The sequence below is a fragment of the Dipodomys spectabilis genome, unplaced genomic scaffold (assembly GCF_019054845.1).
Source record: "Dipodomys spectabilis isolate Male_0828 unplaced genomic scaffold, ASM1905484v1 ptg000030l, whole genome shotgun sequence".
Taxonomy (NCBI): domain Eukaryota; kingdom Metazoa; phylum Chordata; class Mammalia; order Rodentia; family Heteromyidae; genus Dipodomys; species Dipodomys spectabilis.
Window position 1 is genome coordinate 6,984,648 of NW_024870707.1, and position 14,732 is coordinate 6,999,379.

The following is a 14,732-nucleotide window of genomic DNA, read 5'->3' on the forward strand; positions in this document are numbered from 1 at the left end:
TATTCTAACGTGCACACACACACCTATGCCTGCTCATATCCTCATACACTCAACTCCCTGCCACTGGGAAGCTGAGGACCAACAGCCCCCCTATCTAATGGCCAACACACTGGGGGGGAAGGCGGGTAGTGTCTCCAGAGCATCTTCTCCAGGTGTGCTGGGAAGGATGAAGGCCAGCATGGGTCTCCATCCCAGCTCTGACACTCACAGGGGACCCTCAGCATCCCACTGGCCTCCCTGGGCCTCAGTGGCCCCTTCTGTAGAGTGGACAAAGAGAAAGAGAAGCCTTTGGGACTAGGAGGCCAGTGACACCCTCCCAGCTCCCTCAGCCTCCTCCTCTAGGGAGCCAGGCAGAAACCTCGGGGCCCGGGAGGGACGGAGACCTTCCCAGAGGCACAGCTCACAGGCAGAGACTTCCAAGCCCCGTGTGCGCGTGCGAACAGCAAGGCTTTCACAGGGAAATGTGTGAATGCAGGAGTGCAGAGACAGCGGGGAGCGAGCGGCCGGCACAGCAACCCTGGCAGCCTGGTGAGTACCTGCTGCCCGTCCTGAGGGCAGCCCAGACGATGGGGGGACTGGGATCAGGGGTGCATGGGGCCCCTAGGGACAGAAAGAGAGGACTGGGCACAATAGGTTAGACCCCAGGGGTCTTCCTCTTAGCACTAAGAGGGCCCAGGACCTTTTGGGACGGCCAGTTTTGGGGGGTCACAGCACCCCCACTGCATGGGAATCGGGGGGGGAGAGGGGGTGTATCTGACATTTCTCCTCAAAGCCAGTGGCTGACATGACCCAGGTACCCCCCCCCCCCCCCCAGGAAACTGGAGTCTTGCTCTGACCCAACCCCAGGGTGGCCAGAGAGGAGAGCCCAACCCCAACTGCAGCTGTTTCTCCAGATTCCCCCACTAGAAATGAGCTCTGGGATAAAATCCCATCTCACCCTTGTTTGAAGATAGAGAAATGAGACGCAGGGAAGGCAGGGGGCCATCCTGCCCCCTGAGCCTCAGCCGTGCGCACAGAAGAATGGAGCCCGCATTAGAATGGCCTGAGGAAGGCCGGGCAGGGAAGCACCGGTGTGGGACAGGAAAGGGCTGCCCCTAGTCCTGTGTTTCCATCTCTTGGTGTCTTTCCCAGACCTGTGGGAACGGTGAGACAGCCTGGGCCATCTCTTGACTCTCAGAAGGGCTGAGGCTGGAGAATCCCAGGACTGCCTGGTGCCATGTGGCCAGATTCAGAAGGAACAGGTTTCTGCCCAGTCCACCAAAGGGCGGGCCAGGGAGCAGAGCTGGAGACAGGGCACGTAGACAGGGGCATCCTGGGAAGCCCGAGATATCTCACCTTCCACAAGACCATAGCCACTCATTTGACAGATGGGAAAACTGAGACCCACGGAGGAGAAGCAACTTGCCCCAAGTTACACAGCAAGTTAAGCTCGGGGGGAGGGGGGGGTAGTTCCATCACTTACCGGATAAACCCCAAGGCTTGAGGCTTGACCACTAACCAAGGCTGCAGCACTCTGGTACACAGTCTCTGCCCAGATATGCTCCTATCCATTTCAGAGAAGTTACCCACCCCCCACCCCCTTACGTCTCCTGTCACCTCCTCAGCCAGCAGCTCTGGCTTGGAAATGAACAAAGCTGTCTCTGGTCCTTCACGAAGAAGGTCCTAAGACATGTCCCAGCTGCCCAGGAATGGCTCAGCTGGGACTAAAGGGCAGCCTCTGGCTGCAGGACCAACATGTGCAACATAGGTACAATGATGGTGCTACCTTTCAAGGAGACGCCAGCAGGTATGGACGCCTCCCGCATGCCAGGCGCTGAGCCAGGAACAGGTGGGCTTTTAGGATAAGCTTTTAAAAACAATCTAGCAATGGTTCACAGAGAGTCCTGTGGCCAAGACTTGTCTTGCCAGGCTGTGGTGATAGAGTGCCCCATCTCAGTGATGGCTAGCTCTGCCTGAGGCTGGACTTCCCACCCAGGCACAGGCAGGCGAGAACGGGATTTCTCTGGTTAAAGGGGAAGGAGGGGAAATGAGGGCTTTTCTGGGGGGTTGTGAGCTAGCATCTCCCTCCCTGAAGTGGCGCTTCTCTGAAAGGGTGTTAGATGGGTGTGTGTTCTACAGACATGCCCTGCCACCCCATCCTCGAGAGTCTCTCCCCTCACGCAGAACCAATATGCAGACTTTGTGTTCAAATTTCTCCCAGCCAGCTCCTTAAATTGAGGCTTTGTCACTTTTGCGTGTGTATGTGTATGGACCAGCCCTGGAGCTTGAACTCAGGGCCTAGGAGCTGTCCCGTGGGCTCCTAGCTCAAGGTTAGCACTCTACCACTTGAGCCACAGCTCCACTTCTGGTTTTTTGGGGGGGGTATTTCCTTGGAGATAAGTCTTATAGAGCCAGGCACCAGTGGCTCATGCCTGCAATCTTAGCTACTCAGGAGGCTGAGATCTGAGGATTGGGGTTCAAAGCCAGCCCAGGCAGGAAAGTCTATGAAACTCTTATCTCCAATTAACTACCAGAAAACTGGAAGTGGTGCTATGGTTCAAAAGGTAGAGCTTTTGCCTTGAGCTGGTGAGCTCAAGGACAGCGCCCAGGCCCAGAGTTCAACCCCACGAATGACAAAAGAAAAAGAAAAAAAAAAAAGGTCTCATAGACTTTGCTGCTGGGATGACTTTAAACCAAGGTCCTCAGATCTCAGCCTCCTGAGTTGTTAAGATGACAGGTTCTCAGCTACCTGCTATCCCTAAAGCCTTACCCAGCTGAAATTTCAGCTTTAACTTCTCTGCAAATAGGTCAGGCTCAGAGACCCACCTGCTGGCCCCCTCCATCCACACTGCCATCTGTGACCCTCAGTTTACCATGTCTGCAGCACAGGCAGATCACACTTCCTTCACAGTGTTATGGACAGGGTTGGGATGAGTGTTTTTTGGAAACGGTCCAGGCCTGTGCTGTCTCTACCTCTGTTCCCTGGATAGCTGACATGGGGTCTGTTGTTGAAGGGAGGTGTGTTCTGTGTCTCCTCTGGGAGGGGAGAGGGAGGGGAAAGTAGTGTCCCTTTTTCCCACCCTGCCATGCATGCCTGGGTGGTGGGGACTTGCTAGCCTGGCCCAGGTGGCTTTTGGAATCCAACAGGTAGATGAATAGACCCTGGCTTTGGGCTTCAGAGGATGAATAAAAGAGGTATTTATGAGACTCTGACACATCCCTGCTTGAGATTGACACTTCCCCCTACCTCAAGACCAACGGCCTATTTTTGTAGGTGTTTCTCTTCTCCTGAGAATCACACGCTCTCTGTTTTATCAAAGTTCTCACCACCTATCTGAGAGAGATGTTGTTAATTATGCCCGTGATCCCTCGGGGTTGTTCAGCCCTTCTCAATCCACCCCAGAGAACATCCACCAACTCTGCCCACAGCGCTAAACTGCTCACAGATTTTAACTGCCCCTGGTGAAATGGCACCCATAAAGGTGAAAAGGAGGACGGTGTTTTTCACCTCTTTAAGTCTGTTCCGTGAAAAGACATTATCCTTTTATTTTGAAATAAGCCCTTCCTGACTTTCTGGGATTAAAATATCCTTTCACAACTAAGGTGGCACCATGGTGGTTTTTAGAATGAATTGATTCCGGGGAACGCAGGGCCGGCATCCACTCATCCAAGAGTCTGTGGGTTTTCAGTTCAATGATCTCTGATTGCCAACCAAGCATTTCAGAAGTTACTCCCAAGCGGTGAAGTACAATGTGGGTCCCTTCACTCTGCCAAAGCCAGGATTCGACCCCAGGAGACAACTGATTCGGTAAAGTCAGTACTATTCCCAGTGGAAAGCAGGAGTCTGGACCTATCCCCAGCTACCTGCCTTTATTCACCTCTTCCTTCCCAGCTCCTAAGCTTGCTGCTGCTCATAGTAAATACTTACATGAGTTTTGTTGGACTGAAGTGCAAGTTTCTCTTGTCACTTCCATGAGACTCTAAGCAACTTGAGGTCTTTATACCTAGTAGTCCCTGAGGATCCACAGGTCTATGGTTCTAAGGAGACCTCCACTGGAGAACCACCACGCATGCTCAGGAGACAGCATTCAGTACTGTCCTGCGTCTGCTTGATTCATTTTCCCCATAACACCACTCAACATCCACAGGCTGCCTTCCAACGAACCTCCATCGTCCACTTTACCATCTCAGTGAAGCACCTATCTTGGCTGGCAAGGATCAGCACAGCTTTTTTTCTCTTTTTGGTCATGGGGCCCTGAACTCAGGGCCTAGGCTCTGTCCCTGAGCTCTTTTGCTCAAGGCCAGGGCTCTGCCACTTTGAGTCACAGCACCACTTCCGGTTTTCCGCAGTTAGTTGGTGATGAGTCTCATGGGTTCCATGTCAGGAAAGTCCCCCACGAAGTCTCTATGCCCAGATTCAACAGCTGTGAGCAGAGAGGCTGGAAGAGGAAGGCAAGTCCTATTCTCGGGATCAAGAAACTGGCATTGTACTAGCCCTGTGTTCTTGGGCAAGTCTCATACCATCTGTAAGGAAAGGAGGACACTTCAAGACCTGATCCTCCAAGAGGTTCCATTGGGATGAGGGTATAGCTCGCAGATAGGATGCATGCCCCACACACAGAAGGCCTGGAGGTGAAAACTAAAGCTCCTTCCACATCATATAGTATAGATATTAAGATCAGGAAGTCTGGGATTGAGTCTCAGCCTCACCCTGAGGGCAAGCCTTGGGTCTTGGACTCCTCATGTGAGTCTTGACCTCCCTGGCTGTGGTCCAGGATTGGGGCGCCCCCCCCAGCCCCTCTGGGAGGGCAGTAAAGCAAGGTAAGGTAATTTGCTATTTCTGCAAATGTGTCGCCTCCATTACTGCCCTTACTATCTGCCGAGCCTTTGTTTCCCAGGCCCTCTGAGCACCATGTCCGCCCCTCCGGCCAGCAATGGAGTGTTTGTCGTCATCCCACCCAACAACGCCAGTGGCCTCCGCCCACCTCCCACTCTTCTGCCCACCTCCATGTGCCAGCCTCCCGGAATTATGCAGTTTGAAGAGCCACCGCTAGGGACGCAAGCACCCAGGGCCACCCAACCCCCTGACCTGCGTCCGGTGGACACGTTTCTGACTGGAGAGCCCAAAGCTTTGGGGGTGAGAATAAATGGCTTCTCTGCAGGACCTTAGATGCAGGTGCTGAGCAGGTAGTGGGGGCTGATGCCTGAGCATTTGTGCTGGAAGAGGGGAAGAGGAGGAAGACATGTAGCAAAGACCATCCTGCACTAAATAGACAAGGACCTGTCCCCCTCCCCTCCCCATTCACCAAGACTGTGAACAAACAACCAAGAGAACTCCACAGAGGACAATGAGGCTGAGTGTAGTAGATGAGTCTCATAAGCAAGGAAGGGCTGAAAGTTCACTGTGGGGCATGAAGAGACAGATGTAACATGGCAGCCAAATCTTAGGTGTTAGGTTGAAGCCAACCCATGGGAGATCTGGTGGAGGGGAATGTGTGAGGGGAAAGGATTTGCCAGATAGAGAAGAGCGCACAGTCAAAGGTCCTGAGGTCAGAATGCGTGTGGCTTGCTCAAGGAAGAGACGGAAGGAGGGGATGTAACACGATGCGCAAAGGAAGGAGGGAAATATAATACAAACGGAGGGGTAGGCCAGACCCACGGCCTGTGGGCTCACCCTGCATACAAGTCTGTTTTTGAACTCTTTTGGAATCTCAGATGGCCTTGAGATATTGGTCTCTATGAGACAGTAAATGACAGATGAAAGATAGATAGATAGATAATCAAAACACTTCCATTTAAACTAGGCACCAGTGGCTCACATGTAATCCTAGCTATTTAGAAGACTGAGATCTGAGGACCTCAGTTCAAAGCCAGCTTGGGCAGGAAAGTCTGTGATCTGACACTCTTATCTCTAATTAACCAGTAGTAGAGGTGCGGCTCAAGTGGTAGAGTGTCAGCCTCTCAAGAAGAGTTCATTGACAGTGCCCAGGCCCTGAGTTCGAGCCCCAAGAGTGGGCTGAGCCTGGCCTGGCTGAGCCCTGGCTGCTTTCCACAGACGGTGCAGATCCTGATCGGCCTCATCCACCTGGGCTTTGGCAGCGTGCTGCTCATGGTGCGCCGTGGCCCGCTGGGCATGCTCTTCATCGAAGGTGGTGTCCCCTTCTGGGGCGGAGCCTGCGTGAGTGTGGGGACCGTGGAGGGGGGCCCTGCTCACCTCTCCCCCGACCCCACCCCTGACATTCTCCCTGAGCTCAGCCTCTCCTGGGCAGGGGTCTAACCCTAACTCCTTACCCCTAACCTTCATGGTAAACCTCAGCCTAGCCTCCCCCTACCCTTACCCCTGCTGGCTTCTCTCCACACGCCTCATTCTTCAGAGCCTTCCAGAATGACAGCTGAGCACAGCGCATTGCCGGCCTGCTGAGCATTAGACCAGGACCACACAGGACCAGGCGGCTCCATTCCCTCACCAAAGCCAGTCTCAAGGACCCACCCAGAACTCAGTGTGAGCTAATCGCCCCGTGTGTGGGCGCCATAACACAGGTCTATCCAGAACCATCTTTGGAAACAACTGTGGCACCCTCCATGTTCTATTTCTCTCACAGGTCTTCCCTGCCCTCTAACTTCGAGTAGCCCGCCCCCAGGACACCTTATGCTGTCACTGCAGCCCTCTCTACTTCTCCCCTTTGTGCGTTTACTAAGTTACCCAGGCTGCCTAATTAGAATGTCAGCCCCTCCCTCTTGCCCAGCTGTCCCATACTTAGGCCACACCTTTGGTAATGTGTGATGAATGAATGCTTGAAAGAACAGCGCCTTCTTCATGAGACTCTGATATAATGTCAATGAAAATATTTACTTTGGAAGCTACTGGCCCATGTTCCCTGGGTAGGAGGTGCTAATAACCCCTAAAGACTTCCTCAGACAGCCTTAGAGACACTCCAAGGAGCATGACCAAGAGACAGACAAGGCGGTGGCTGGGAAGTAGCTACTGCACTCTCCCTGGCATCTGGGAGGGTGTGACCTGCACAGCGCCCCAGACAAAACCTCACTGGGCCTCCTCTCCCCACAGTTCATCATCTCCGGCTCCCTCTCAGTGGCAGCCGAGAAGAACCACGCCAGCTGCCTGGTGAGTCCTGCAAGCAGCTGGGGACCAGGAGCAAGGGTGGCACTGGCTCCCACCCAACTCTTTGCCTCCTATCCACGTACTCTTTGGCCCATTCAACCATCCTTTCCTGGGAGCTCCTATGTGCCCCATATGGGCGACCCCCAATCCTTATACACAGCTGTGCTTCCAAAATGCCATCCTGGGTAGAAAGTGTGGGCCCTGGGATAGAGTATTCACAGTCATTCGGAGAAAGGAGGAGGAAGGAGGAGGAGGAGGAAGAAGAAGAAATGAAGGAGGAGGAAGAAGCGGAGGAAACGAGGAAGGGGGAAGGGAAGAAGAAGAGGAAGAGGAGGAGGCAGGGAAGGCAGTCCAAACAATACAACTATGCATGGATCATCTAGTATGGCCACAGCTGTCTTGTCCATGGAGAGAGAATGTTGAGATGGGGCTCTTGGCCTCTTGGCCTTTCTCCTCTCTCTCCTGTGCCCCCTGCTCCTCTCCATCTCTCTGCCTCCTGCAGGTGAGGAGCAGCCTGGGAACCAACGCTCTCAGTGCCATGGCGGCCTTCGCTGGGACGGCCATCTTGCTCATGGATTTTGGCGTCACCAATTGGGTGTGTTGTTGGAAGTTCTGGTGGTAAAAGTGGGATGGTGGGATGGTACCCATGAAGGGGAGGGACAAAAGAGTCTACAGCGCTGGACCCTTCCAGTCCCAACAGAATCCATGTATGTACTGATCTCATGACCCTGCCTCAAGAATGCAAATGCCCCAGGTGGAGCACAGAGACAGCCTGGCAGAGAGGAGAAGGCTGGGCTGACAGCGGGGAGCTCATCCCCCACCTGGTGGGCCAACCTTAGGTTATTTTTCTCTTTTTGGTATTGGTACTGGAGCTTGAACTCTGGATCAGGGCACTGTTCCTGAGCTTCTTTGCTCAAGGCTGGTGCTCTATCTACCATTTGAGCCACAGCTCCATTCCAGATTTGGGGTGGTTAACTGGAGATCAGAGTCATACGGACTTTCCTGCCCAGACTGGCTTCAAAATGAAATCCTCAGCTCTCAGCCTCCTGAGTGGCTAAGATGACAGGCATGAGCCACCAGCACCTGGCTTGGCTGGGTTATCAGTGAGTGGGGAGGGGGGCACTCTTGACTGGCCTTGACTGTGGATTTTGGTCTCCAGGATGTGGGCAGGGGCTACTTGGCCGTGCTCACCATCTTTACCATCCTGGAGTTCTTTATCGCAGTCATTGCTACCCACTTCGGATGTCAAGCCACTCGTGCCCAAGCCAATGCAGTGAGTACTCCCAATCTGGGCTCTTGAGGGAGACTTCCCAGCCTCTCTGCCCCCCAGCCTCTTCCCATTTGCCTCTGAAAAACAATATGGCGGATCTGAGCTTCCACTCTCAGACACCAAAAGACCTGAAGAAGCTTTCAGGGGTGGATGAAGATGGGCCTATTCACTTCATGGCCACAGGGGGCGCCATACCAGGGGCACTGACACTCCATCCTCCATGGCAAATGGGAGGCCTGGGCTAGAGTAGGGGAGTGCTGGGGAGGAGGGGATTCCGGACAGAGGAAGCCCTAAGTGCAAATGTTGCAGCATGGGGTCTGGAGGATGAAGACACTGTGGGCTTGGGGTGAAAGGCCATCCCACCCACAAGATCTGTCCACCCAGGAAGCAGCCAGAGGCCCAGGCAAGATCTATGGAATCCCCAAACCAGAGCAGACACTGCCCAGGCACACTATGGCTCCTGGAGAAATTCCTTTGTAAACTAATGAGGGGATTGTTTTCTGAACTGATAGTTGAATGCGCCTTCTGCGTGCACAGTTCCACCTTGCAGAACACATCTGTAGGGGCCTTTCTCAGAGTCCCGGCTGGCTGACAGCCTCAGAGCCTGCCCAGGACTTGCACTGAGGTTTTTCTCTTCTTTACAGTCTGTGATTTTCCTGCCAAATGCCTTCAGCACGGACTTCAACATCCCCAGCCCCACGGCCTCTCCACCCCCTGCCTACGACAACGTGGCTTACATGCCAAAGGAGTCCTCTGAGTAGCAGGCTGGCTCCCACAGACTGGAGTCCAGCCTTTCCCCCTGGGGACCCAGCGTTTCCCCAGGGGGCACTCATTCCCTTTGCATTCCATGCTACCAAGTAAAGTGTTCCCCCATGACACCCCCCCCACACACACACACACACACATCCCCCAGAGGCTTCTTTCTTAAAAGAGGTGAAGCTGATGTCAAGGGTCTGTGTCTATCTCCCTTCCGGGGATGGCCGCAGCCCTGCTCTACATTTTTGTATTCAGCTCTACCAGGAAGTCCCCCCCCCCCACCTCCCCACTTCCTAGAGGTGCAGCTGGGAGGCCTGGCTTTTGGCCTGCAGGCTTTGGGAAGATCATGAAGGTCAGAGCACCCAGAATGCTCAGAATAGGGAAGCCATGATCAACTTCTCAGACCCCAGCCTCCCCAACCCCTCAATAAGGCCACACACAGCCTGGCCTTGGGGCTCCTGGCCAAGACCTGCTTTGTTCTTTGTGCTCATTTTCCCACAGGAAGTGAAAGGCCTTTGTGATAAAGCTGAAGCCCTTTCCTGGGCCTCAGAACTCCACAGTGGCCAGGGTCAAAGCCAAGCAGTTGGCTCCCCACTGCCTTTGGGAACCTCCACTTTCCTTATCCATAATGTGGATGAGCAGTAGGAAAGATCAAGTGGACGAAAGGAGAGAAAGAAGGCAGAGACCTCAGCAGACCAGAACAGGCTTTAATCATGGCTGCAGACAGACTCCATGGAACACTGAGCAGGGTTGGAGAGATGAAGAGTGGGAGTTTAGGGTGGGGGTCAGGGGGTGGCGCTTAGGTTTTTATACATTCTAGGAGACTCTTCTTTGTCCTGTCCTGCTGGGGGGCTAATTGCCCAAACTGTCCTCTTTGGGGTTTACAATGTTGACAGTCCTGTATGGCAGTTTGTTTTTTGGTTTGGGGGGTTTTTTGGTCTGTTGTGGGGCTGGGTGCTGTCCCTCAGTTCTTCAGCTCAAGGCAAGCACTCTACCATTTGGCCACAGCACCACTTCCGGTTTTCTGGTGGTTTACTGGAGAGAGTAGTCTCACCATCTTTCCTGCCTGGGCTGGCTTTGAACCATGATCCTCAGATCTCAGCCTTCTGAGTAGCTAGGATTACAGGCGTGAGCCACCGGCGCCCGGCTTATGGAAGGTTTTTTTGTCTGGCATTTCACACAAGGCCAGGTGTGAGAACCAGGACCAGTGCCCAGAGGAGGGTGGTCAGGAGCCATGGGAGCAGCATGGAGTTAGGGAGAAGAAAGCAGATTCCCATCACTGCTCGTCTTTCCACAGAGGAGGAAGTTGTAGAGGAGGCGGAAGCCGCCCCCTCCTCCACAGAACATTCAGGGGGACAGGGGTACCCCCAGGGAGCTGGGGAACCTCCTTCCATGTTCCCTGCCCCACCTCCTGCCTGAGGAGCAAGGATGGTCGTGTTACCATGGAAACCGGGCTGGGTCACCAAAGGACCGGGGATTCACAGGCCCTGGCACACAGCTGGTCTTGTTCCTACCTGAGGGAAAAATAAACAGTGTGCTTACATTTTGAGCTGGTCTCATTGTCATGGCTTTTGTTTTGTTTGTTTTGGTGCCTGAGCTCAGGGCTTTGGGCTTTGGGCTTGAGCTCAGGGCCTGGGTGCTTTCCCTTAGCTTTTTTTGTTTTTGCTTTTGCTTTTTTTGCTCAAGCCTGGCACTCTATCACTTGAGTCACAGCTCCACCTGCAGCTTTTTGCTGGTGAACTGGAGATAAGCATCTCACTGATGTTTCTGACTTCAAACATCCATCTTCAGATCTCAGCCTCTTGAGTAGCTGGAGTTACACACGTAAGCCACCAGCACCCAGCTTACGATGACTTTTCCTTTCTTAACTTGGGGACTTCTAAGGGTTGTACCAGGTTAATCAGAGGCCCGAGTAACTATTCCACGGTCACGGCAAAAGGAAACCAAGGATGTGTTATGTGGGGTGCAATTATTATACTTATTCTGTCCCCATTGCAGCCCCAACAAACCAGTATTCATACCCCCTTTCTACAACTAACAACGTCAATATTTATAGAGGTTAAATATCATGCCCTAGGCACCAACTAGAAAGAAGCAATGCTGAGATTTGAACCCAGCCCCCTCAGACATCAGAGTCTATGGCTTCCTCCTCATCATGCAAACCAACGCAGTCCTCCCTCCTTCCCCTGTGTCCTTACACCCAAAACTGGAACAGGGCTGTGTTTATCACCACATCCACTTCTTAAAAAATAAACTCCTACTCCTACTTCAAAACCTATTTTAAATGAGTCTCCCAAATGGAGGAGTCATTAGACCTTTGGCTTGGACTAGGTGGAGTAATTGAGGTACCTATAAGAAGCTCTCAGAATGATCCCAGAATTTGGGTATAGGTTTGACTTGAAAAATCAATGGGGATTTTGGGATAGCATTTTTTCTGGCCCCTCCCACTAGTACCTACCCCCCAGATGAAACATGGTTCAACTTCTTTTTTTTTTTTGTTGGTCATGGGGCTTGAACTCTGGGCCTGGGCGCTGTTCCTCGGCTCTTCAGCTCAAGTCTAGTGCTCTATCACTTGAGCAACAGCTCCACTTCCAGCTTTTTCTATTTATGTGGTCTGAGAAATCGAACGCAGGGCCTCATGAATGCAAGGCAAGCACTCTACCACTGAGCCACCTTCTCAGCCCCCAACATCTTAATATTTTTTGTTCAAATGTTGCTAATCATCCAAAGGGTTTTGGGGATATGGTGTGTGTGTGTGTGTGTGTGTGCGCGCACGCGTGTGTATACATACTCACATACATGCCAGTCTTAGAACTCTACCACTTGAGCCACAGCACCACTTCCAGCTTTGTCTGAGTAGCTCACTGGAGATAAGCATCTCATGGACTTTCCTGCCCAGGCTGGCTTTGAAGCACGATCCTCAGATCTCAGCCTCAGTGATGGAATTTTCTACATAGGGTGGCCATTCTCCCTGTGCTTTCAGGAAATGACACTTATGAGGCCTTATTTGATAAGGATCCAGAACCCAGCACCAAGGGTCAGGTGGAAAGGTACAGCCTCTGATTCAAGAAGGAGACAAAGGACTTGTACAATAGGGGCAGCAAGAGGAACAGCGCAGGGGGGGGGGGGAGGGGACAACCCCAGGGCAGTCACAGCCTGGTCCCCAGTGTAGAGTTAGATGGGATATATAGGCTCTGGAAGGCAGGAGCCAGACCCCAGCCTGGGATGGGTGTGCTATGGGCTAGGTGGAGCTTGCTTGGTGTTCTCTGTTCTTGGGACCACCAGGGGCTGGTTTTCTTGGAGAACGAGGGAAAAGGAATTTGTGAGTGTCAAGGGACTCCCACGTTCTCTCCTTTGACGTCAGAATCTGGCTGGCAGTTTCTCATTTCAGGGGTGATGGCAATTGATCGTGGCAGCATTGTCTTAAGTCCTATCTGGTGAGCTAGCACATGGGGCTCACTCCCTCCCGTCCCAAGCCTGGGGTGACTTTCAGGCTGTCTGTGCACAGTGGTGACTTGAGAGGAACTGCTAGAAGCCAACAGACTTCCAGGGCAGCAGAGGGCAGCAGAGGGGAGGAGGGGGCAGCAGGGGGCAGCAGAGGGCAGCCAAGTAGATGGGTCCAGAGGCAGACAGGTTAGAGGATTTAGCTGGGTGAAGATGGCTCCCAGCAGCCCCCTATATCTCTGTCTAGAACAGAACTTGGCTTCCTCCTCAGTCTGCTGAATTGTTTTTAACTGCATTGTTTTGGGTCTTCTTTTTGGTACTGTGGATTGAACCCAGGACATTGCACTTGATGGGCAAGTGCTTAGCTACACGCCAACCCAGCTGCTGAGTCACAACCTGGACATCTGCCCAGAGGACCCCAAATCCCCAGAGCCAGCATCCTGAGAACCACGCTTGGCCCTGCTGCCCTTCCCCGAGCCCCTGGGATTGTTCTTGACATCTTCTGGAGCCACGCCCATCTCTGCTCTGTACCTTCCCTGTGACCAGGCAGGACTGGGTCAGCATCTCCAGCCTGGAGATAGCCCCACCACCCCTTCTCCACCCAACAACTGGAAGGACCGGTGTTTTTCTTTTGGTGTTGTTGTTTGGTCCGTTGTGGGGCTTGAACTCAGAGCCTAGGCACTGTCCCTGAGCTTTTTCACTCAAGGCTAGTGCTCTACCACTTTTTTTTTTTTTGGGGGGGGGGGGTCCGGTCGTGGGGCCTGAACTCTAGGCCTGGGCGCTGTCCCTCAGCTCTTCAGCTCAAGGCTAGCGCTCTACCACTTGAGCCACTTCCAGCTTTTTTCTTTTTGCTTATGTGATGCTGGAGAATTGAACCCGGGGCCTCATGCATGCAAGGCAAGCGCTCTACCACTGAGCCACCTTCCCAGCCCTGCTCTACCACTTTGAGCCACAGCTCTGTTTCCGGTTTTCTCGTGGTTCACGGGAGATAAGTCTCAGTCTTTCCTGCCTGGGCCAGCTTCAAACCACGATCCTCAGATCTTAGCCTCCTGAATAGCCAGGATGACAGGTGAGAGCCACCAGCACCTGGCTTTCTTTTCTTTTCTCTTCTTTTAACTGAACCTGGGCACTGACCCTTAGCTTTTAGGCTCAAGGCTGGTACTCGACCACTTGAGCCACAGCTCCACTTCTGGCAACTGGAGATAAGAGTCACATGCTTTGCTGCCAAGGATGGCTTAGAACCACAATCCTCAGCTCTCAGGCTCCTGAGTAGCTACAAAGACAGGCACAAGCCAATGGCTTCTGGCTGACGGATTGTTCTTGAACTTGAGTCCCATTGTGCCCCTCCACCACCATCTCCTTCCCCTGGATTCCCGGTCTCTCTGCTTGCCTCCAACATTAGCAAATCTTCAGGGCCTGAAAGTCTCAGCCAGCTGCTGACTCCCCACCTGCCCCCACTTCTAACTGCCAGACCCTGAGGCGTTATAGGATGGGGGATGCGATTCCTGACTCCTTCTTGGTTCATTTCTCACCCCACCCACTCTTCCCTGTCAGGCAGGGAACATGCTCGAAGGGTGGCCAGGATGGAAGAAAGAAGAGGGCCTGTGTCACACGCAAGCACCCTGCTACCAGGAGGGCAGATGTGCCCGTTTCCTGTTTCAGCAGAACCTGCAGATACCGCGAGGCTCTGCAGATAAGCTCTGCGCGCCTCAGCCTGAGCACGGGCCTGCAGAGCAGTCCTTCCTTGTCCACACTAGTTTCTCTGCATCCTCTGCCATGCCCCACGGGCAGCAACTAGAAGCTACACACCCTGGTACCAGGGATTTCCAGCGTCCTCCCTGACCCCGGGCCTTTGTAGAAGTCTCCTCCCTTCTCTCCCAAGGATGTGAGGCTCAGCCTGAGCTTTTCAGAACTCACAGCAAAGAGAAGCTTCCAAGACAAGGGCTCAGGATAGGAACTAGCAGATTAGTGGGGGGGGGGGGGGGGGGCGGGGATTGAGGGAGGAGGGGAGTAGTGTGCCTGTAATCTCCACGCTCAAGAGGCTGAAGCAGGAGATCTCTGAGTTTCAGGCCAGTGTGGGCAAGCTCATGTGAGAAAAAATAATAAAATTTTTAAAGAGAAAAGAAAGGAAGGGAAGGGAAAGGGAAGGGAATGGAAAAGGGA

The 14,732-nt window shown here is 53.2% G+C and overlaps 1 protein-coding gene across 1 annotated transcript; it reads left to right on the forward strand.

Moving 5' to 3' along the window:
• The first annotated feature begins 469 nt into the window (after positions 1-469).
• On the forward strand, positions 470-9,130 carry Ms4a15 (membrane spanning 4-domains A15). Its single transcript, XM_042676647.1, has 7 exons — positions 470-528; positions 4,864-5,116; positions 6,035-6,157; positions 7,046-7,102; positions 7,602-7,694; positions 8,259-8,372; positions 9,014-9,130. Exons 1-7 carry the CDS (start codon positions 470-472, stop codon positions 9,128-9,130), a joined length of 816 nt encoding a protein of 271 aa, XP_042532581.1.
• Positions 9,131-14,732: the final 5,602 nt, after the last annotated feature.